At 47.8% G+C, this 24,707-nt stretch overlaps 1 protein-coding gene and 1 long non-coding RNA gene across 5 annotated transcripts in view; one reads left to right on the top strand and one right to left on the bottom strand.

Annotated features, from left to right (window-relative positions):
- Nucleotides 1-16,311, bottom strand: part of LOC120395427 — a 29,201-nt gene extending 12,890 nt beyond the window's left edge. Inside the window, exons 1-2 of the long non-coding RNA XR_005592622.1 lie at nucleotides 16,163-16,311; nucleotides 2,039-2,313 (exon numbers count right to left, since the gene is read on the bottom strand). This is a non-coding gene — a long non-coding RNA (uncharacterized LOC120395427). The remainder of the gene's footprint in view (nucleotides 1-2,038; nucleotides 2,314-16,162) is intronic.
- The window catches only part of IL15RA (interleukin 15 receptor subunit alpha), a 76,315-nt gene that overhangs the window by 28,603 nt on the left and 23,005 nt on the right, over nucleotides 1-24,707 (top strand). For all 4 annotated transcript variants that reach the window (XM_039519812.1, XM_039519811.1, XM_039519810.1 and 1 more), the window contains exons 2-3: nucleotides 23,049-23,243; nucleotides 24,447-24,533. In XM_039519812.1, coding sequence (XP_039375746.1) covers nucleotides 23,049-23,243; nucleotides 24,447-24,533 — 282 coding nt within the window. The remainder of the gene's footprint in view (nucleotides 1-23,048; nucleotides 23,244-24,446; nucleotides 24,534-24,707) is intronic.

The raw sequence follows: 24,707 nt of genomic DNA, 5'->3' as shown, positions 1-24,707 counted from the left end.
TCTTTCACTATTAGCGGTAAATATGCCCAATGGCCTGTGATGGGATGTTATGCGGGTGGGATCTGAGTTACTACAGAGAATTCTTTCCTGGGTGCTGGCTGGTGAGTCTTGCCCACATGCTCAGGGTTTAGCTGATTGCCATATTTGGGGTCGGGAAGGAATTTTCTTCCAGGGCAGATTGGCAGAGGCCCTGGGGGGTTTTCACCTTCCTCTGCAGCTTGGGCCACGGGTCACTTGCTGGAGGATTCTCTGCACCTTGAAGTCTTTAAACTATGATTTGAGGACTTCAGTAGCTCAGACATAGGTTAGGGGTTTGTTAAAGGAGTGGGAGGGTGAGATTCTGTGGCCTGCGTTGTGCAGGAGGTCAGACTAGATGACCAGAATGGTCCCTTCTGACTTAGTCTATGATTCTATGATTCTAATATTCATAACTTCAGATACCAAGTTGAATATACATGCACAGAAATAGCATAATCATAAGTACCAGCTATTTCACCTACATGCCTATTCCCAAAAGAGTTTCTGAAAAATCACACCACGTACCTGAGACCCTATGTGCCAGCTCCATGCCCCACTGGAGTTTTGTTATCTGTTATGTAACAACAGAGATGGAGCCAGTGACATGACTCTGTTTAGCCTAAGAGGGCAAGGCTAATTTTTAGCTGTTCAGGTGTGACTGCACCTTTAGTCAGTGAAGGCACACTGCCTGGCATACATTCAGGCTAATGGGCTTCAGTGTTCCTTTGCAGTTAACCTTTTAATGTTCATAGACCTGGTATGTGCTGAGGTGGTTTAAAGCATAACACAGGTTTTTAGGTTTGCAAATCTGTGAACCTCTGCCTCTTTGAGATTTTATTATTCTTATTTATTTTTTTGCTGGTCATTATGTGGGCGGGTATCCTCTCCTCCCTCTGCTCATGAGGTTATGTATGTGTCTTGCAGAGGGTTGAGCGGATACCCTCTCACATTATGACCAGCAAAAAAATAATAAAATCTCAAAGAGGCAGAGGTTCACAGATTTACAAATCTAAAAACCTGTGTTATGCTTTAAATCAAGTCTTTCCGGTACCCCGTACCCGCTAAAAATCTCTTCCCGGTACTGCATACTGGAGAGTACCACCCTATATCCACTACTGCCAGGTAGAGAGATACAAGGCATGCTAAAAACAGCCATGTGGATGTTGCAGCACAGACGGGCTAGCCACCCAAACTTGGACCCAGGGCGTCAGGTGGGCTTAATAAATAAATAATAATAATAGGAGATATACCAATCTCCTAGAACTGGAAGGGACCTTGAAAGGTCATTGAGTCCAGCCCGCTGCCTTCACTAGCAGGACCAATTTTTGCCCCGGATCCATAAGCGGCCCCCTCAAGGACTGAACTCACAACCCTGGGTTTAGCAGGCCAATGCTCAAACCACTGAGCTATCCCTCCCTGGCTTGTACCCAGGCAGCTAGCCTGATCCACAACATCCACACTACGCTTTTTAGCACACTAGCTCGAGCAGAATTAGTGTGTCTGTCTACCTGGGCAGGGAGATTTTCTCCCATCTACAATGTAGACATACCCATAAACCTTGTCATTGAGGATACAAACTTGGATGACAGAGAGGCCAGTGGTGTTATTGCGATTTACTGAGAAAGGAGTGCAGCGGATGAGAAATCCTGGTAACCACTGTGTTCACTTGGACAATGCAAACGTTTGGTCACTGCTAGAGTGCGCATGATGCAAACTGTTGACGGGAAGCACACTGATCCATCTGGACCATCAGGTCCCCATCAAAAAATGCTCACTCTCTCCAGAATAATGTCAGTGGAAGATGCTGCTGTGCAGAGAGACGCTGCGGAGTAGGACTGAGTGAAATTAGTTCCTATTTAAATGCATGGGCCAGCAAGGACTTTCAAAATCCTAAGTTCCATATTTAAAAAGAAGTTACTTCACAGTTAAATGGTAATTTAACTACATTTCTGGTTATTTTAAGGTTAGTGGAGCCATTTTAAAATCAACCACATTTATAAAAAAAAGTAATAGAACTTACCTTCTATCGTTGAAGGTCGCTGCTTTGCTGTGGACTTAAATGTGTCAGTTTTCTCGGTCCTACCCTACATCATCCCGCTGTCAAAATGATGGCTGCTTCCAATTGGCTAGGTTAGTGTTACGTCTGAGACCCTGGAGTTGTTTTTGCTTATCAGGGAATTGCTCTTCTTTGTCATTAGACAGGCTTTTCACTGACTTCAGTGGCATTGCCCAGGCTCTAAGGGATTCGCGTCTTGCCTAGAACTTACTCCAAGTGTTTAGAAAGAATAGAGGAACCTGTGATGGGAAAGAAGCAGAAGCTGATGCTAAAAATAAGTACATTGTTTATCTGAATATTTATCTTCCAAGTCCACTTCCTCTGGCATTTGGCTACAGTCCTTTCTGACAGGAACACTGTAAAAGGGTGATAAAACAGACGTGATGGCAAAAGCTCTTACAGAATATTGGGCTTTCGCCAAGGTTGGGTTGGTAAATCTAGTGCCCTGGTAACTACAGTTTGGGTCATTACAATCTGATAAGCTTTAAAAAACCCCGGTTCTCCCTGTGCTCTGAGATGGAGAAGTTACATGGTACAGAGCCGTATGCAATCCTGATGTGTGGTGTTGAACCCTGATAGCCTGTGTCTGCATATGACTCAGTTTTGTTACTAACCTGCCAAATAGCTATTGTGCTAGACAGCGATTAAAAATCAGTTCAAGCCCAGCCTGCTCACTGGCACAGGACTGACAGCAGAGCTACCATGTCACGGGGATGGGGGGAAGCCCATGCTAAACTGCCTGTCTGTTTTTAATGCACAACAGCAAAAGGCTCATCTTCTTGGGCTCCCAGCTCCTTTCAGTGCTGAAAGGAGGTTAGACTAGATGATCCTTGCAGCCCCTTTAAACCAACGGTTTTATGAGTTTATGGCTCTATGAAAAAGGCAGTAAGGAACTGGCAGTTTTATGGTCTCCTTTCAAGGCACTGGTTCTGCTGACAGTGATAGGAACTCGTTGTCTTAGCCAGATCAGTCAACATGCTCATAGACACAAACAGATGTATAGGTCACAATACTACACTAAATCTCTGCAAAATATTGAATGCAGGTATAGACGCCTTCCTGTCCCATCTGGCATTTCTGATTTTGCCCCAGCTTTCTACATGGTGCCTAGAACCTTAGGTCATATTCCACTCCCAGATATGCAAACACAAACCCCGTTGAAGTCAATGGCAGAGGCATGCACGTCAGCAACCTGGTTCAGTCTCAGCACTGAGACACTAACTCAAGAATGAAACTTGCCAAGAGCAGACTTGTATGTTTCCAGCTACAGCATAACTCTCTGTGGCTCAGCGCCCCGTCTGTAAAATGGGGATATAATAGTACTTTTTAGCTCACAGGGATGAAGAGATTATGAGCCGCTTATAGAAGTACCTGTGGTAGGCAGATTTCAGTGGGAGTAGGATTGGACATTGTAGCAGTGACATCTACCTTAGCAGCTGCCTTAGGCCTGGTCTACATTGGGGGGGTGGGGGTTCGATCTAAGGTATGCAACTTCAGCTACGTGAATAGCGTAGCTGAAGTCGAAGTACCTTAGTTTGAATTACTTACCCGTCCTCACGGCGCGGGATCGACATCCGCGGCTCCCCCGTCGACTCCGCCACCGCCGTTCGCGGTGGTGGAGTTCCGGAGTCGATGGGAGCGCATTCGGAGTTCGATATATCGTGTCTAGATGAGACGCGATATATCGAACTCCAAGAAATCGATTGCTACCCGCCGATATGGCGGGTAGTGAAGACGTACCCTTAGTTTCCCCTCACACTGGTTTGTTCTCTCAGCCTTCCAGCACAGTTCAGTGACAGGGCCTTCCATCTCAGGAAATAGAGTCCACCCTCTCCAGGTATCAGTGTCCAAACACACAAAAAGCAAATGTAGTCTTCCACCCCAGTCTCAGGCTTTCTTTTTGAGGATGCTTTCTCGTCAACACTCCTGTCTGCCCTCTGGCTCGGCTCAGCTCTCAGTCCTTCCTGCATTCTGCTCAGTCTCTTCTTCTCCTCTCGCAAGCGTATTTCACCACAGCACATCTTTAACCCTCACCCAGCACTAATACTGTTATTTCATCGGTAATCTCACAATACAAATACCAACCACCTTTTAGCAAAAAAATGTGACAATGATGTACATTCCCATTAATGAACTATATTGATAAAACATGGACGTGTGTGCCTATATTCCTATTAAACTCCACATCCAATACTCTAGCCTGCAAACAATTTCCTGCCTGGCGGGGTAAATTCCCACTGAATAACAGTGAGTTCTTCTTGGAGTGCTTGCACACGCCCGTTCTAATGTAGGTGTATGCGCACCCTGAGCACAGCTGCTCGAATTTTTTCCCTTAGTGGTATTCATTGGGTCGGCTCCAGCGCTCTCTGGTGTCATGCGCTCATAGCGCTGGTACAAGTGGCCCTGCTGACCCTGCTTTCCTTCAGTTCCTTCATACCGCCCATGACAGGGGCTGGAACCCCTCATCGCTTGCCTTAGGCAATCCTTCTCTCAGTGGTTGTCTCCAATTGTGGTGTAAATAGTTCTTGTAGTTAGTTTAGTTTTTTAGTAGCTTTTTGATCGTGGACAGCTTGGATGCCTCCGCACTTAGATAGAAGGGTTGTCCGCTTCCCCGGTCCTGGGGCATGCCTGGGTCACCGGGTTTTAAGCCCTGCCCTTCCTGAAATAAGCCTGCGCCTTTGAGCGACCCCACACTTGAGCTGTCTCAAGTGCTTGGGGGAAGCTCATAGGAAAGACTGCTGCCAGATCTGCAGGGATTTAACCCCCCGGACCAAGAAGGACCGAGTGGTGCGACTGAAGGTCCTCCTCATGGAGGCAGCCTTAAGACCTGCCTTGGAGCCACGTTTGGACTTGGCACCGAGCACCTCAGCCTCGGTGCAGAGCGCTCCTCTGATGCTGAGAGTCCCGAGCCATTGCTTATCTTCCCTGGTGCTTAAGAAGAAACACCGCAAGCACCAGGAGAAGAGCCAGTCCCCAGTGCCAAAGGCCAAAGGAGACAGAGAGAGAGTGAGACCTGTGCCAGGCCACTTTCATTTTGCGAGGTAGGTGGCTCTGGTGGAGGGCTTTTTACTGCTCAGTAGGACCTCACGGACTGGCTCCGAGCAAGCTTGCTCCTTCGGATTCAGCCATGGAGCGTGCAGGCCGTCAGGTGAAGAGAGGTGAGATTCAGGTGCAGCAGCTGACCACAATCCCAGGATATCAAGTCTGGGTGCAGTGGAAGCCATAGTGGTGTCTCCATGGACATGCTAAGAGGGTGGAGAACCAATGTTGCCTGGGCTACGCCGGGGTTATGAGGATGACCTGCGCCCGGTCTCGCTGGATCAGAACCTTGTGAATCAGCAGGACGGGAGGGAATCCGTAGTAAAGGTGTCTTTTCTGTGTTAATAAGAATGTGTCTGTGAAGGACCCTGGACTCTGACCTTGCAGGGAGCAGAACAGATGGCATTTCCTGCTGTTGCGGGTGGCAAACAGTCCTAGAAGGGGAGTCCCCCACCGTTGGAAGATAACCCTCACTATGTCCGGGTGGAGAGACCACTTGTGCTGAGAGGTGAAAGACATGCTGAGGTGATCTGCTAGCTGGTTCTGTGTCCCCGGAAGATAGGATGTCTCTAGAAGGATGGAATGAGCAATGCAGAGCTCTCACAGGCAGATTGCTTCCTGACACAACATACCACCCTGTCCGTTTATGTAGAACCTAGCCATCATATTGTCCATGAGGAACTAAATGGATTTGCCCATCATGTGAGGTAGAAATGCTTTGCAGGCTAGACACATTGCCCTGAGCTCCCTGACACTCTTGTGAAGGGAGAGTTTCTTTGTGAAGGCAGTTGAAGAACGAGGGAGCTGGATCCGATGCAGGGGGGATTTCAATGCTGACCTCGAGCGTCATGTCAAAATGAGTGCTCTGAAGATCCCAAGTGTCTGGGTGCGGATTGAGCAGGATCTGCCAAGGATGATGGGGGAGGGGGTCTGTGCCTAAACCCCCTGCTCTTTCTCCACTGTTGGTCCTGTCTGGCTGGCTGAGGGAAGTAGCAGCTTGTCTGCTGCAGCCAGTCCTGCTTCCTTGACCCTGCTGGTACATCAAGTCCCAGGGATTTCAAGGCTGCCTTTTGGCCATGCAGCCTAGTGTCTCTTCGCTCCAAGAAGAGCGATGATCCCTCAAACGACGCTGAGTCTTGACCCATACAGGGGGGCACCAGCTAAAGGGGAGTGACTCCTCCCTGCCCCCCCCAAGCCCGGGGCCCCTGTGCTCTCCCCACCCCCTCCTCACCCCATGTTACTTGTGTGTGTGTCGGGGGGTGGGGGCTCTGTCCTCCCGCTGTGCTGGCTACCCCCACTCCACGGCACGTTCGGCTGTGCAGCAGCCAGACTGGGGCAGGGATTGGGACTGTCTCCAGCCTGGGCTCGGCTTCCCGGAAAGCAGTTGAGCGAGCTGGAGCCCGCTCCCCCGCTCCACAAGCTCTGTGTACAGCACCAGCTGCCTGGGAGAGAGCCTGGCTGGGAAGGGGGCACCGGCAGCCTGCTCCCTGCCCAGGCTCAGCTTCTGGGGACAGGAGCCGACGCTGAGCGTGCCGGGAAGGGCAGGGGGGCTCCGGCTCGCTTGGCCGCTGTCCCCAGAATCGGAGCCTGGGCTGGGGCAGTCTGCTGCTGCCACAGCCAGGCGCTCTCCCAGTCAACCCGGATGCTGCGCTGCGCCGGGCAGTGTCACAGGCAGCGCGGCTGGAAGAGGCTCTGGCCCTGCCCCTTCTCTTCTCTTCTGGCTCTGGCCCCACCCCTTCCACTCCCCACCCAGGCCAGCTGCTGGGGGGGCATTGCCCCTGCATCCCCTGCCCCCCCAATGAGCATGTCTGGCCGCTGTGAAAGCCTCAGCGGCGGATGGCACCGCAAACTGGCTGATGCATTCTCTGCTTGGAGGTCACTCCTGTGCAGGCGTCAGAGGGGCTGGCCGCGGCATCGGCGTTGCGGGCACCTGACAATGTGCTGTGTCGTTCCTTCCAAAGGTCAGGCAACCTTTCTGCCGGTGTTCTACCCTATACCACATGCGAATAGAGGATTGTTGGATGGATCCACTTGTTGTATGTTCCGCCGGCCCTGACTTTCCACATACAAAGGACCAAACAGTTCCACAGATCCACTCGGCTGTTCATAGCAATAGCGGAAAGAATGAAGGGTCTCCCCATTTCTGCACAGAGAATCTCCTCGTGGATCACTTTGTGTTCCCCTAGCGCAAGTACCGATTCGGGAGATCTGCAGGGAAGCCACCTGGTCATCAGTTCGCACATTCACAACACACAATGCCACTACACAGCAGGCTAGAGACTACGCCGGCTTCGGCCGTGTGGTCTTGCCTGTCCTTGATCTCCGAACTGCTTGGGAATCACCTACGCTGGAATGGACACGTGCAAGCACTTGAAGAAGAAAAAATAGTTATTAACCTTTCTGTAACTGTCATTCTTTGAGATGTGTTGCATGTGTCCATTCCAATACCCACCCTCCATCTCCCTCTTTCAAGGAGGGGTAACTCAGTGGTTTGAGTATTAGCCTGCTAAACCCAGCATTGTGAGTTCAATCCTTGAGGGGGCCACTTAGGGATCCCAGGCAAAAATCTGCCTGGGGATTGGTCCTGCTTTGAGCAGGGGGTTGGACGAGATGACCTCCTCAGGTCCCTTCCAACCCTGATATTCTATGAAAAAGAAACTGAAGGGGAGTGGGGTCAGCAGGGCCCCTTATACTGGCACTATGGGCGTGTGACACCAGAAGCCACTGGAGCTGATCCCATAGATATAACTAAGGAAAAAAATTTTGGCAGCTGTGCTCAGGGCCTGCACACCTACACTGGAATGGACAGGTGCAAACCATCTCAAAGGACAACAGTTACAGAAAGGCTAATAAAAAAATTTTCCCCATAAGGACACACTCTTCCTACAAGACAGGTGTAATTTTAAGGCTACAGAATTACATCCCATTATTCTCACCAATAAGCACATTGAAAAAATACTGTTGATTGATAAATATAGTCGAGAATAGCAGTCCTCTTTAAAAGAAAGTACTTGGATACTGGAATCAAGTTGACAAGAATTAAAACAAAAGGAAAAAATATATTTCAGATGAACACAATTCAAAAGGTAACACTTTTTAAAACTGTCTCAGTAATCCAGAGTCAGAGTTAAGGTGATGCTTGTTGCAATGAGCTAGGCATTTCTTTGATGAGAGGAACAGAGCCAGCTCTTCAGCCATGGGTCAGTGCCCAGAAGCACAAAGGGAAAATAAAACTGCCTCCGCAGAAGCAGTCGGGGATTACCCTTAGATAGGGGAATTCTCCTGTATAGTGGAAAACAAGCCATTCACTTCAGTCACTGCTTAGGGGAAATGCTGAGATGATGGTGTGATGGAGCAGGACTAGAGTATATTTTGCTCTGGCAAACACGGGCCAGTGGAATGGCTTTTACCTCGGGGATGCTCGAACTTTTACTGAGGGCCCCTTCATCCCCCAGCCAGCCTCCCTCAATCAGGGGTGGCAGAATGGGGGTAACGTCCCCTCCACCAGCTGCAGGAACTTGGCCCAGCTGAGGATCAAGTTTGTGTGAATGTTACTATGCAGGCACACTGACGGTTTATGGTGCCCTTAACTATTTGTTCCCTGGCTGTGAAGTGCCGGGATTTTGCAAACAATGGGCCACATAATTGCAGCACTGTCACTCAGCAATGTGAACCGGGTTTGGAAATGACATTCTTTGGTTTGGGAATTTTAAAAAAATTGCCATAAAATCTTGTGAAATTAGAAAAGGAAAGGGGAAGTCCAGCATGTTGCAACCCTTGTGGGGGGCTGCATTTCACTTCTTGGTAACGCTGAGGAAGTGGTTTGTTTCTGTAGTTTATAAAAATGTGGTTTTTGTGTGTGTCCTCTTGTCACACACACATAACAAAAGCAATGACTGTCTGTCTGCTGCCGTGCATAGGTGTGTCCATAAGAGCTCTCTGACCGGCATAGCACGCCTCCTACCCTCCCCCTCTAAACCTGCTCAGTGTGTGTCTGGGGTTAGCGTGGGGACAGGGATGTCGTGGTCAGATGTGCTGATGACCCCCAGTTCTACGTTGTCGTGGATTACTCAGCGTACAGCTGAGCCTGCGGGCTGGATGAGGATCAGCTCAACGCAGACAAGATGGAGAGAGACAAGCTTTTGCGCTTACCCAGAGCGCTTCTTAAGGTCTGTGGGAGTGAGCTCTGGGGAAACGCGAAAGCTTGTCTCTCTCACCAACAGTAGCTGATCCAAGAAAAGAGATTCCCTCAGTCTCCTCGTCTTTCTGTTCCCTATAGTTGTTTACAGTCTGGAGGTATTATTAGATTCTGAGCTGACCTAGAGGTCTAGCTAGGAGTTGTGTCCTAGATAGTTATCGCCCCAGCCACTAGGGTGACCAGATGTCCCGATTTTATAGGGACAGTCCCGATTTTTGGGTCTTTTTCTTATATAGGCGCCTATTACCCCCCACCCCCGTCCTGATTTCTCACACTTGCTGTCTGGTCACTCCACCATCCGTGCATGGCTAGAAGAGCATGTTTTTCTCTTTTCAGATGTGGAAGTTGCTACAATTATCCACGTCAAAGTCGCCTTTTGATTGGATCAGTGTGGCGCACTGTATACGCAGGGCCATGCACTGGGACCAGCTGGAGACAGAAGCTAGTGCAGATCATGGCAGCGGGAAAATGCCCACATCTGATTCTAAGGGATTGTGTGCCCGGAATGGCTTCTGCTGGCTCCCAAGGGAGTGGGACTCAGCCAGCCCCAGCCAATGAATGGGTTGCTGCGATGTGTGGCCTGTGGGTGAAGGGTGAAAACCCAGGAGCCTGGAGGATCCCCCACTATTACAGTGTTGCCGAGTCTTGTGATTTTATCGCAACTCAAGAGATTTGGGAGTATTTTTTTTTTCCAGTCTCATGAAAATATGATGAAAGGCACCACCTCATGAATTTTCCCTTTTTCAAAATGGCCACCATCTCCCATTACTAGGAGATGTGGGGAGCAGGAAGGATAGTGAGGGGGTGGAAGATGGAGGGATCAGATGGCAGCTCCCCCAGTCTGGGGGTGGTGGGGTGGGGGTAGGGGAGTCCCCTTCCCAGCAGCCCGGGGAAGGCTGCGTTGCAGTGTTGCCAACTCTCGCAAATTGATCGCGAGTCCTGGGATTTTGGAGCCTGCAGGAGGAGCTCTTGCAATGACGTGAGAAGTTCCTCTGAGCCCATGATTGTCAAGGCAGGGCAGAGCTCTGTGTGAGAGCCTTGGGGCTGAGGACACAGACCTGCCCTGTGACTGAGCTCTGCCTTTGGGTCTGGCCCCAGAGCAGAGCGAGGGTCCGGGGCAGTGGATGGGAGGAATTGGGGAAACCCAGCAGCAACACTTCTCTGCTTCCCACTGCCTTGGGACTTCTCTTGTACCTGGGATCTGGCCAGAAGTGGGAGGAGTTGGGCAGTGGTCCTGCTGGATCAGGGAAGGGGAGCAGCCTCAGAAGCAGAGGGAGTCAGAGGTGCGGGACTCAAGACAGTGATAGAGGAACTGCCACTCATTTCTTGTCTTAGGGATGAGGCCGGGGTAAGCAGAGTCTTCCTCTGGGCAGCCAGGGGGAGACGTGCATTTTTGGGTGCGGTAGAGGTTGACTTTTCAACCTGAAATTATGACACACAAGTAGCCAGAGGAGTAGAGGGGCGTTAACAGTCCAAAGATAGACTAAAAAAACACATTGCTCGATGAGGTTTTTAAACCCTCATGGTTTCTGGGGCGAAGCTCATGACTTTGGGGGAATCTGACTCTTGATTTTTGATCTCTTGAGGTTGGCCATGCTGAGGTAATGGGTGAACACGGGACTGAGCACAACAGAGCAGGGAGAGTTGAAGAGGAGACTGACAAAAGCCAAGCAAGGAGATGAGATAAGGAAATAGAAAGGAGGAGAGGGGGCAAAGAGGAGAAAGTTGCTGTGCTTGGGACAGCTCTCCTATTTCCATTAGCCAAGTGCCCTCTCTTTCCTCTTCTCAATCACTTCTTTCCGTGTCAGGCTCTTAACTGCACTGCTTCCTTTCACGTCCCAGCCTGATCTTTCCACGTATCAACTGTTCAAGTTTGACTGCAAGGCCCTGGGCACAAAGATCCGAGCACGTAGGTCTCTGCCATATACTGGGCACCCTTCTGGCACTGCTGTAGGCAGAGTAATGATAATGATCATAGCTGAGCTCTTCGGTCTGGAAGCTGAGAGAAACTGAGAATTAAAACCTCCCTTTTACGCAGGGAACCTGAAAGAGAGCCGAGCAGGGCAATCCCCTGACGCACAGGGAAATTAAAAGAAAGTCTTCCCGGCATATCAATCACCCCTGCAGTAGAACAAACATACACATGCCAAGAATTTATGTGGCTTGATACTGAAGCTGCAGCTATAAACCTATAGGCCCAATATTTCCTGCCTAACATCTCTAACATACGCTCTTTCCTAGCCATCCACACAGCTCAAACTCTCATACATGTGTCATCATCTCATGTCTTGATTACTGCAACATCCTTCCCTCTGGCCTTGATAAATGCAATCTTGCCTCACCCTTATCTATTCAGAATGGTGCTGCAAAGAACATTTTCCTGACCCGTCGCTTTGACCATGTCACCCCTCACTTTGCGCCCTCCACTGGCTTCCCCTTGTCTATTCCATCAAACAGAAGTTACTGGTCTTCACTTTTCAGGCCCCTCACGGCATAGCCCCACCCTACCTGTGAGCTTTCATTCACTATGGCCATGTTGACTCTTGCCTCTGATAGGCCCATAATGCCAACCTCCATTGCCCACTTGTTACATTGACAAATAAACACCTTCACAATTTTTCCCATACTGCCCCTCATGCCTGGCAGGAGCTCCCCATAAACACAGAATCATAGAAACATAGGGCTGGAAGAGACCTTGATAGAGATTCTACTCCAGTCCCCAGCACTGAGGCAGATCTAAGTATTTTCTAGACCATCCCTGACAGGTTGTTTGTCTAACCTGCTCTTAAAAACCCCCATTGACAGAGATTTCATAACCCAGTACTTAATTACCCTGACAGTTGAGAAGTTTTTTGTAATGTCTAACCTAAATCCCCCTTGCTGTGATTTAAGCCCATTGCTTCTTGTTCTGTCCTCAGTGGATGAGGAGAACAATTTATCCCCCTCCTCTTTATAACATACGTGAAGCCAGGGTGTCTCTACAGTGCGCTTACTTGCCATGCACTGATGTCCTATAGACCAGTGGTTTTCAACCTGTGGTTCGCAGACCTCTGGGGGTCCGCAGACTACATCTTAGGGGTCCACGAAAGGTTGTCCTCACCATAAAACAGTGGTTTTCAACCAGTGGTCCGCGGATCCCTGTGGGTCCGCAGATGATGTCTCAGATTTCCAAAAGGGTCCGCACCTCCATTCGAAATTTTTAGTTGTCCGCAAATGAAAAAATGTTGAAAATCACGGCTGTAGATAAACTCTTACACAACTGCTTTGTAGAAGCGGTGTCAGCTACGTGTAAGAAGGACCCTGGATATCAAGATTGCACACAGCACGCTTAACGCTGTGACACAACAACTAGAATATAGCCACATATTTACTTTAATGAAGAGTTGACTACATTCTTTGTTCAGGACTGACAAATTGCATGCAATAATATCTTTCATAGATTCATAGATTCTAGGATTGGAAGGGACCTCAAGAGGTCATCGAGTCCAGTCCCCTGCCCTCATAGCAGGTCCAAATACTGTCTAGACCATTTCTGATAGACATTTATCTAACCTACTCTTAAATATCTCCAGAGATGGAGATTCCACAACCTCCCTTATTTATTCCAGTTTTTAACCATCCTGACTTAGGTTTTTCCTAATGTCCAACCTAAACCTCCCTTGCTGCAGTTTAAGCCCATCGCGTCTTGTTCTATCCTTAGGGGCTCAGATGAACAAGTTTTCTCCCTCCTCCTTATGACACCTTTAGATACCTGAAAACTGCTATCATGTCCCCTCTCAGTCTTCTCTTTTCCAAACTAAACAAACCCAGTTCTTTCAGCCTCCTTCATAGGTCATGTACTCTAGACCTTTAATCATTCTTGTTGCTCTTCTCTGGACTATTCTCTCTCCAATTTCTCCACATCTTTCTTGAAGTGCGGTGCCCAGAACTGGACACAATATTCCAGTTGAGGACTAACCAGCGCAGAGTAGAGCGGAAGAATGACTTCTAGGGTCTTGCTCGCAGCACATCTTGCTGCCAATAGAAATACAAATAAAACCTTCACAATGGTTTGAAGAAAGCTAATAAGCTCTCTCTCCGCATGTCCCTCCTCAGTCTTCTCTTCTCCAGAATAAGCAAACCCAGTTGTTTTCAATTTTTCCTCAGACCTCACGCTTTCCAAACCTTTAATAATTTTTGTTGCTCTCCTCTGGATTTTCTTCAGTTTGTCCACATCTGTCCCAAAGTGTGGTGCCCCAAACTGGCAGAGTACTGCAGTTGAGGCCTTATCAGTGCTGAGGCGAGCAAAAGAATTACTTCTTGTGTCTTGCTTACAGCACTCCTGCTATACATCCCAGAATGATGTTTGCTTTTTTTTGCAACAGAATTACATTGTTGTCTCATATTTAGTTTGTGATCCACTATGACTCCCGGATCTTTTTCTGCAGTGCTCCTTCCTAGGCAGTCATTTCCCATTTTGTATGTGTGCAACTGATTGTTCCTTCCCAAGTGGAGTTCTTTGCATTTGTCCTTATTGAATTTCATCCTGTTATTTGAGGCGATTCCTCCAGTTTGTCAAGATCGTTTTGAATTCTAATCTTGTCCTCCAAAGTGCTTGCAACTCCTCCCAGATTGGCATTGTCCACAAACTTTATAAGTGTACTCTCTATGCCATTATTGGGGGCTGGGGCACATAACTTACCAGGAGAGGCTGAGGGAACTGGGCTTGTTTAGTCTGCAGAAGAGAAAAGTGAGGGGAGGATTTGATAGCAGCCTTCAACTACCTGAAGGGGGGTTCCAAAGAGGATGGAGCTAGGCTATTCTCAGTGGTGGCAGATGACAGAACAAGGAGTAATAGTCTCAAGTTGCAGTGGGGGAGGTCTAGGTTGGATATCAGGAAACACTATTTCACTAGGAGGATGGTGAAGTACTGGGATGGGTTATCTAGGGAGGTGGTGGAATCTTCATCCTTAGAGGTTTTTAAGGCCCAGCTTGGCAAAGCCTTGGATGGGATGATTTAGTTGGGTATTGATCCTGCTTTGAGCAGGGGGTTGGACTAGACCTCCTGAGGTCCCGTCCAACCCTGATATTCTATGATTCTATGATTATCTAAATAATTGATGAAGATATTGAATAGAACCAGATTCAGGACACATCCCTGTGGGCATCTTCTTGATATGCCCTTTTAGCTTGACTGTGAACCACTGATAACTACTCTGTCAGTGTGTTTTTCCACAAGAGTAACACATTAGCCTCCTTCGAAACCCACCTTAAAACTCTCCTTTGTTGTGATGCCTTAAAATTAAGCTGTTGGTATAGAGCCCACTGCTGATCATGCTGTCTGTCTCCATCTGTTGTCTCCTGTCTTATACATAGCCCTGCTCCAAAGAGCTTACGATCTATCATTTGAGTCTGTGTTTATACGGTGCATAGCACCATGACGAGGGCTCCTAGGCACTACAATAATAATAGCTGGATTCATTTCCTAGCTCAGTTCCTCTGTGACCTTTGGTCTAATCATTTATTTGCTCACACCCCCTCCCTTTCTTTGTGTCTGGAGTAGTTTACGCCCCACCCCACTCCCGCCACACACGTACAGATAATGATAAAGAAAAATCAACATGCAACTCGCACTAAATGGTAAAACCGGGAAGGCCTTGATTCAGAGGCAACAATCCGTGGTAATAAGAGCAAAAGCAGAAGTGCGATGGATTGATTGATGCTTAGAATTCAGTGTGCAGACCGCGTCGCAGCTAGGGTGACCAGACAGCAAGTGTGAAAAATCAGGACGGGGTGGGGGGTAATAGGAGCCTATATAAGAAAAAGACCCTAAAATCGGGACTGTCCCTTGAAAATCGGGACATCTGGTCACCCTAGTCGTAGCAAAGGGATTAACACACAGATGGCAACGACTTTGTATCGTGCTAGGCAAGCTTAACAGAAATCCATCAAAATGCACAGCGCCACCTAGAGTCAAATGCACAGCACCATCTGAGGACCTGATCTGTCCGGAGGAATCAGCTTTGCTAGCTATTCACTGCTGTGGGTAAAATGTGCCCAGTACATTTTTTCCCCACTAAAGCTTCTCACACACCCCCAGAATACATTCCGCACCCCCTCAGCCCTCTCCCCCCTCCAGTTTGAGAAACTCTGATTTATGGGGGGGAAATTAAAGCACCTATGTGACTCCTATTCACTTTCAGTGGGACTTCAGTTCCTAAGTCACTTAGGTGCTTTTGACAATTTTACTTAAGCGATTTCTCCAAGGGTCATCCAGTGACTTTGTGACAAAGCCACGAATTGGGCCCAGGTCACCAAAGCTCCAGTCCAGTGCTTCTACATAGGTAGAGCCCTGCAAATCTGCAGATATCCACTTTATAACCGCGGGTATCCGCAGCTGTGGATGTCCGCGGACCATGTTTGCAGATCACAGATTAGATGCAGATGTAAGGTGACGAGACAGCAAGTGTGAAAAATCGGGTTTGGGGTGGGGGAGGAGGGGGTAATAGGCACCTATGTAAGACACAGTTCTAAATATTGGGACTGTCCTTATTAAATCGGGACATTTGGTCACCCTATGCAGATACAAATTTTGTATCCACGCAGGGCTCTATAGATAGGAAACTTACCTTGCAGGTAGGGGACCAAAAACCCATTCACCGCCTCTGCCCTGATTCTGCCACCAGTGTGTCAGGTAGTATTAAGTGGGTGAGGTCCTGATGCACATTTCCGATCTCAGATAAACCCACCAGATTCCCAGGAGCATATTTCACAGACATTCACACAGACAAGAAACATTTTTGGCTATGAAAACAAACACAGATTGGATCTGAAATAGAGTGTTTCTGTCTGCAAAGGTAGAGAAAAAATACCTTAGAGTTCACTGACATATCCAAAGTCTCATGAGTTCTCTCCGTCTGTCTCTATCTTCAGAGAAAGCTGGATAATTTCCTTCAAACCTTAGCGAGGATTTTATTTGTCGTCTCATTGTTTGGTAGGGAAGATGTTATTGCATGCAGTGTGTCAGTCCTGAACAAACAAAGAACGTAATACACTCTTAATTAAAGCAAATATTTAACTATATTCTAGTAGCTGTGTCACATGTTGCTACATTAAGCATGCGACGTGCAGTCTTAGTATCCGGGATCCTCCCTCTAGGGCAGGGGAGGGAAAACTACAGCCCACGGGCCGAATCTGGCCTGTCAGGGCTTTCAATCCGACTTGTGGCACAGCGGGGCTAAAGCAGGCTCCCTGCCTGCCCTGGCCCCGCGCCGCTCCCAGAAGCGGCTGGCACCATGTCCCTATGGCCCATGGGGGGCGGGGGCAGAGAGCTCCGTGTGCTGCCCTCTCCTGCAGGCACTGCCCCCCACAGCTCCCATTGGCTGGGAACAGGGAACCGCAGCCAATGGGAGCTTCGGGGATGGTACCCACAGGTGAGGGCAGCACACGGCGGAGCCGCCTGCCCCACCCCACCCCCAGGAGCCACTGCTGGACATGCCGGGAGTGGCGCAGGGCCAGGACAGGCAGGGAGCCTACCTTAGCCCTGCTGCGCATTGCTGCCACCCTGGAGCTGCTCAAGGTAAGTGGCGCCAAGCTGGAGCCCCCACCCCAAACCCCTCCTGCACCCCAACCCCCTACCCTGAGCTGTCTCCTGCACTCTGCACCCCCTTCTGCACCCTGCACCCCTCCTGCACCCCAACCTCCTGCCCTGAGCTGTCTCCAGCACTCTGCACCCCCTTCTGCACCCTGCACCCCAATCCCCTGCCCTCAGCCCCCTCCTGCACCCCACACCCCTCCTCTACCCCAACCCCCTGCCCGAGTCCCCTCCTGCACCCCAACCTCTGCCCTGAGCCTCCTCCTGCACCCCACACTCCCTCCCACACCCCAACCCCACATATAATTTCCTCGCCCAGTTGTGGCCCTTGAGCCAAAAAGATTGCCCACCCCTGCTCTAGAGGCAGCTACACAAAGCAGTTGGGTAAGAGTTTATCTATGGGACGATGGTGCACAGCAAGCTAGTGTGCTGTAGAGTCAGATCCTGTCTTGCCACACACAATCATCCCATGTAGACAAGCCCTTGGACTAGAAAGTGCACATATATGGAGATATACCTATCTCATAGAGCTGGAAGGGACCCTGCAAGGTCATTGAGTCCAGCCCCCTGCCTTCATTAGCAGGACCAAGTACTGATTTTGCCCCAAATCCCTAGGTGGCCCCCTCAAGGATTGGACTCACAACCCTGGGTTTAGCAGGCCAATGCTCAAACCACTGAGCTATCTCTCCCCCCATAGGTTCTCTAGCTCTTGTTAATACAGAGATCACCTCTTTAAGTTCTTAAAGGGCATGTGCTTAATTCCAATTGTTTTCATTGGGTTTTAAATACGTGCTTAAAGGTGTGCACATGTGTAAGTGCTTTCCTGAATTGAGGTCTCAGTGACTCCAAATCAGACGTTATCAGTTTGCATGTAACAAAAATGGTTTCCTAACCGCTGGCCCTGCAAACTCCTCATGGAATGTAGGAGTCCAGCTGGGTCCCTTCTGATTCTCACATCAACAACAACAAAGATCTCATCATCAGAATGTTGTTAACATTGATGATGCCCAAGAATCCAGCTCATTCTCCCATTGGCTCTTCAGCACTAACAGGTGTCGGTAACGGTAAAGATTTGTTTTAGTCACTACAGTTAGCAGATATGATTCTAAGTATTCATAGGGAGATGCTGTGCTAATAATAATGTTATGGTTTCATACAGCCAGGTTTCATACAGCCAGGGTTAAAGCTACACTTTAAAAAGCCTGCAAACCCAGTTACTCACTTCATTGTAATAGGCATTCAGATACTAGAGTGGTGTGGGACATATACATTCCTAGATATCGGAGGGGTAGCCATGTTAGTCTGGATCTGTAAAAAGTGACAAAGAGTCCTGTGGCACCTTATAGACTAACTGACATATTGGAGCATAAGCTTTCATGGATGAATACCCACTTCGTCGGATGCATGTGGTGGAAATTTACAGAGGCAGGTATAAATATGCAGGCAAGAATCAGTCTAGAGATTATGAGGTTAGTTCAATCAGGGAGGATGAGGCCCTCTTCTAGCAATTGAGGATTGAACACCAAGGGAGGAGAAACTGGTTTTGTAGTTGGCAAGCCATTCACAGTCTTTGTTTAATCCTGAGCTGATGGTGTCAAATTTGCAAATGAACTGAAGTTCAGCAGTTTCTCTTTGAAGTCTGATCCTGAAGTTTTTTTGCTGCAGGATGGCTTCCTTTAAATCTGCTATTTGTGTGTCCAGGGAGGTTGAAGTGTTCTCCTACAGGTTTTTGTATATTGCCATTCCTAATATCTGATTTGTGTCCATTTATCCTTTTCCATAGAGACTGTCCAGTTTGGCCGATGTACATAGCAGAGGGGCATTGCTGGCACATGATGGCGTATGTAACATTGGTGGACGTGCACGTGAATGAACTGGTGATGGTGTGGCTGATCTGGTTAGGTCCTGTGATGGTGTCGCTGGTGTAAATATGTGGGCAGAGCTGGCATTGAGGTTGCATGGATTGATTCCTGAGTTAGAGTTACTATGGTGCAGTGTGTGGTTGCTGGTGAGAATATGCTTAAGGTTGGCGGGTTGTCTGTGGGTGACGACTGGCCTGCCTCCCAAGACCTGTGAAAGCGAGGGATCGTCCAGGATGGGTTGTACATCACTGATGATGCGTTGGAGGGGTTTTAGCTGAGGAATGTAGGTGATGGCCAGTGGAGTTCTGTTGGTTTCTTTCTTGGGCTTGTCTTGCAGCAGGAGGCTTCTGGGTACACGTCTGGCTCTGTTGATTTGTTTCCTTATTTCCTCGTGTGGGTATTGTAGTTTTGAGAATGCTTGGTGAAGATCTTGTAGGTGTTGGTCTCTGTCTGAGGGATTGGAGCAAATGCGGTTGTACCTCAGCGCTTGGCTGTAGACGATGGATCATGTGGTGTGTCCAGGATGGAAGCTGGAGGCATGAAGGTAGGCATAGCGGTCGGTAGGTTTTCGGTACAGGGTGGTGTTAACATGACCATTACTTATTTGTACCGGGGTGTCTAGGAAGTGGACCTCCTGTGTAGATTGTTCCAGGCTGAGGTTGATGGTGGGGTGGAAGCTGTTGAAATCGTGGTGGAATTCTTCCAGAGTCTTCTTCCCTTGGGTCCAGATGATGAAGATGTCATCAATGTAGCGTAGGTAGAGAAGGGGTGTGAGTGGACGAGAGCTAAGGAAGCGTTGTTCCAGGTCAGCCATAAAAATGTTGGCATATTGTGGGGCCATGCAGGTGCCCATAGCGGTGCCCCTGGTCTGGAGGTATATATTGTCACCAAATTTGAAATAATTGTGCGTGAGGATAAAGTCACAGAGTTCAGCAACCAGTTGTGCTGTGGCATCATCAGGGATACTGTTCCTGACCCACCATCCTAGCCACCATGGATGTGGAGGCTCTCTACACACAGATGGAATACAACCTGTCAGGAACAGATATTAGGAATGGCAATATACCACACAGACCCACGCCTCACCCCCCCACCCCACCCCATAGCAGTAGATTATTTTGGCTATGTTTTCTCCTTTTGGTCACAAAGCAAAAATGCTGAACCGATCTGAAACAGATGCCTCTCTTTATTTGTGTAAACATATCATATAATGAGCAAAATCCAGGGGAAGAAGGATGGTCTTCTAGTGAAGGCATCAAACTAGGAGTCAGGACTCCTGGGTACTTTCCCCAGCTCTGCCATGGACTCCATGTGGATGAAATTTAAGTGGTGCATGGCTCTTGTGCTGGTCCTCTTCCGAGGGGTGAATTTCACCCTGTGTGACTTAGGGCAACTCAGTCTTTCTGTGTCAATTTCCCTGTTTGTAAGTAGGGTAAATAATACTGACCACCCAGCGATATTGAGGCTTCATTCATGTTTGTAAATCACTTGGAGATCTGCCGCTCTGGATGAGCAAAGTATCATTATTCATATTAGCGGTGGAAGAGGCTTCTAAGACCCAGTAATCGTCCCCTAACGAACACACACGCGGTAGGGATACAAAGCTTCTTCACCAACCAGATCATTATGCCACTGCATAAAGTATATACAGTCTGAAAAGATATTGTAAAAGCCTAAGGCCCTGATGGTGCAGTTGGATCCGTGCAGAAAGGCCTCTGTACCCACACAGAATTCCAATGACTTCAATCCGATCCACCCCCGTGGATGTGTTTAAAGAAGCCAGGACCTAAAATACTACCCGCTTTTGTTAAAAGTACCCACTCTTGTTTTTACTTTCGCTGCTGGGTTCAGTTGTTTTCATTCCTTTGGACTATAAGGCATACTTGCTGAACTGCCAAGACAGCGAAAACAGGGATTTCAGCCTTTTAAATATTGTTTATTAATGATATTAAATACAAACAAATTAAAAGCATGGGCTTTCAACAAAGACTGGTTTGAGCAGCACAGATATATTAAAATATTTTTGTTCTAAAATGTAATTATTTAGGTTTTTAGATTTAAGCATTTTATAAGCAAATCTGTATAATAATTATAATATCACCTAACTCTAGTACAGCACTTTGGGCTGTGCATTCATTAGCAGTCCATACCCACACATAGCTGGGGTATATTGGCTTTCTGCATGGCTACATCTAGCTTTAGTGTGTTATTGCTCACATGAAGGGCCTGGTTCTGATCGTGCACAGTTTTTACAATACTGTAACTCCATTGCCCTCAATAGATTTACTCTTGATTTACACCAGATCAGAATCCGGCCCAGAACCTGCAGATTAAAAACAGTGGTGACAGTCAAGGCTGTGAAACAAACCTGCTCCAGTCCGAGAGCAATTCAAAGTTTCTCTGCTATAGTTAGTAGAATTAAGCAAGAGGATGGAAAGAATTTGAAAACTGGGCTATGATCAAAGGAAATCAGAACCATCGTACCCGTGTAGCATTTTCACAGCTGGCAAAACCAAATGCTTCAGAGAAAGGTACAAGAACCCCACTCCTCTCTCACTCACACCCACGCCCACTCACACACCCACACATCCACACAAATGCAGAACTTTCCACTAGGTCTAGGTCCCAGTACACTTGGTGTCCAATTTGTGTCATCTGTCTGTTTTTGATCATAAGAAACTTAAAGCAGGGACCATGTCTTCTATTGGCTCCTGCAGAGCAGCGGTTCTCAATCTTTTTAGGTTGGCAATGCCTTACTCTGAGTCAATTTTTGGACCAGCTTATGTTTACTAAAAAGAACAGGAGTACTTGTGGCACCTTAGAGACTAACACATTTATCTGAGCATAAGTGTTCCTAGGCTAAAGCCCACTTCATCAGATGCATGGAGTGGAAAATACAGTAGGAAGATATATATGTACAGAGAATATGAAAAAATGGGAGTTGCCATACCAACTCTAATGAGTTAAAGTTGGTATGGCAACCCCCATTTAGAGTTGGTGTGGCAACCACCATCTTTTCATGTTCTGTGTGTGTGTGTGTGTGTGTGTGTGTGTGTGTGTGTATTTTCCACTGCATGCATCTGATGAAGTGGGCTGTAGCCCACGAAAGCTTATGCTCAAATAAATTTGTTAGTTTCTAAGGTACCACAAGGACTCCTTGTTCTTTTTGCTGATAAAGACTAACACGGCTACCACTCTGAAACTTTTGTTTACTGTAAAAGTAAGAGTAAAAAAATGTATCCATGGTAACAATCAGCCTGTGTAACTTATCTGTGAGCGTGATTTGAAAGGTTGACAGAGAATACTTGACCTTGAAGGGTAAGAGTTTGCAGGGAATGAGGGAAGCCGGATTTTCTTTTGCTTTAGAGAAATAAAATTTGTAACACCTCATGACTCCCCCTACCCCCATTACCTATTCTGACCCTCTCTGGGGGTTGTGACCCGTGGATTGAGATACACTGTCGTAGGCATTTAACAAATAATAATACAGCAAACGTTCTGCTGGTGAACATGCCCATTTCATAAATATTTGACGCAGGCTCCCACGTCAGGAATGTATTTAAGTATGTACTTAAGTCCATCCCTGTTCCACAGAGCACTTGTTGTAGGAGGGATAGCTCAGTGGTTTGAGCATTGGCCTGCTAAACCCAGGGTTATGAGCTCAATCATTGAGGAGATCTGGGGCAAAATCAGTGCTTGGTCCTGCTAGTGAAGGCAGGGGGCTAGACTCAATGATCTTTCAGGGTCCCTTCCAGCTCTATGAGATAGGTATATCTCCAAAGCACATGCTTAAGTGCAGTGAGCCCTTTTCTGAATAGGGTTGTGCAGCTGAGTTGTTGACGTATTCCTAATGATCTTCAAAGCATTAGATTGCCATTAACTATTTCTCCCAGCAACTCTGGGTAGAAGGGAAGTATCGTTATTCCTATTGTACAAATGGAGAGATTGAGGCAGTGGTTTTAAGTGACATGGCCAAGGTGTCATGGCAATTGGCTGAGCTGGGAAGAGAACTCAGGAGGTCCATACTTGTGTTCTGACCACCAGAGCACACTTCAGGCTCCTAGCAAGTTCTCAGGACAGCCTCTAGCATTGTAAAGTTTGGGCATCTCTGCGACAGAGCAAACCTAAAGGCCGGGTCAGATATATTGCACCCAGCAGAGGGCAGTAAGGAGTACATGCGCACGGACACACTATCCTAGCCAGAGACATTTTTCGCGTTAAGCAGCAATATTTAAAATATTGTGGTGTGATCTTTAGTGTTATATATTTTTCCCTCTTGGCTTGTATTTTTTTTCATTTCAGAAAGATGCAGCACGCCAAAAGAGGTCAACAACGCAGATGTTACGGTCGGCAATAATAATTTGTTGAATGCCAGCCTCCGGTACACATGCAAAGATGGTTACAAAAGGAAAGCTGGGACATCCAGCCTCATTGTGTGTGTAATGGACGAAGTCACCAAAATGCTCCGTTGGACAGAGCCAAATCTACGTTGTATTAGTAAGTAACTGCTGTCAGTGTGGTATGATGCTGCTGTGCTTAATGCTATGAAGAAATGTAAGGAATGCAATGTCAGAAAATTATGTGCAGAAGGGTAGACAGAAGTGACTATCAGTTAGAGGACAATGATCATTCTATAATTGTGCTGCACTGGGATGATACTGGGTACAATTGATCCCTGGGTGGATTTAGATGTGGCTATGCCCACTTACACCAAGGATGCGTATGGTCCATTGTGTTCAGCAAAATATGAACTAAGGGCCAAATTCTGCAACACTGACACTGAGTAGCACCCACTCATGCAAATAGTCCCATTGATCTCAGTGCTCAGGGGAGAAAGCACTCAACCCAAGCAGGATTTGCAGAACCTGGCCCTCTATAAGTAGGTGAGAGGGATGCCTATGCAATGTAAAGTGGTCTCAAATGTTTGTGCTTGGGACACAAGGAGAGATCCAGGGCAGATTTAGGATTTGCCGTGGAAATCGAAGCACTGGCCAGTCTGATATGGTGTTCTGACTCTGGCAGCAGCCGGCATCTGGATGTCAGAAAGGCAAAAAAAAACCCTCCAGTAATGCACCTAGACAATTACGCCGTGTTGTGGGGAAACCACTGCTGGTTTGTGAAGCACCTGAAAAATTGGACTCCATCTGAGAGGCCGTGGCCTCCCTATTCTGCACCTCTCCACACGGTCGCCGCATGCCTGATTCCCCCAAGTTCCTCAATACTCATGTGGAGCCCCGTCTAAAGCCCACTGGAGATAATTGGGGTCTTTCCATTGACTTAATGGAGCTCCACACTGCAAAGAAAGGTATCAGTGTGTTACATGCGGCTCTCAAGACTGAATGGCAGAACAGTACCAGCTGCCTGCTAGCTATCTTCGATTTTTAGGTAGAGAGACGAGGTCGAGGAGTTCTACCTTGCTAGGGCAAAGATAATTCCGGTTGTTGTGTTGGAGCAGTGTGATCTAGTGAATAAAGCAGGGACTGGAGTCAGGACTTCAGGGTTCTACGTTAACTGTCATCTTGGGCAAGTCCCTTGCTTCCTCTCTGACTCACTTTCTCTGATTGCTGCTAATAATTCCCTACCTGAGGCTTCATTTAGTCTATTTGTAAAAGTGCTTTGAGCTTTGTTGGCAAGGGGCACCGTGGAAGGGCAAGGTATTGTCACTCCTTACACCCATATCACTGTGTCTTCTTTCACCAGGGGACCCCGCTCTACCTCCTTTAACTTCCAGCCCCAAACAGACAACATCAGCACCTAGGACAGAGGCGACCAGTCTTGTCAGCAGAGGTAAGCTCCCTTTACTAAAGAGAATCCAAGCTTTTATTTTAGTTTAGTTTTTGGGTGGTGGGGGGAGAGACTGAAATTCAGGTGTTGATTTTTCAATTAGATACAGTGGACCAGATCCTGAGCTGCTGTAAATCAGTGTGGCTCCACTGAAATCAGCCACCCCAGGCTGATTTA

This window comes from Mauremys reevesii, linkage group 1 (assembly GCF_016161935.1).
Source record: "Mauremys reevesii isolate NIE-2019 linkage group 1, ASM1616193v1, whole genome shotgun sequence".
In the NCBI taxonomy this organism is placed as follows: Eukaryota; Metazoa; Chordata; order Testudines; family Geoemydidae; genus Mauremys; species Mauremys reevesii.
The sequence above is the reverse complement of the archived record's forward strand: the minus strand, read 5'-3'. Positions and strand labels throughout refer to the sequence as shown.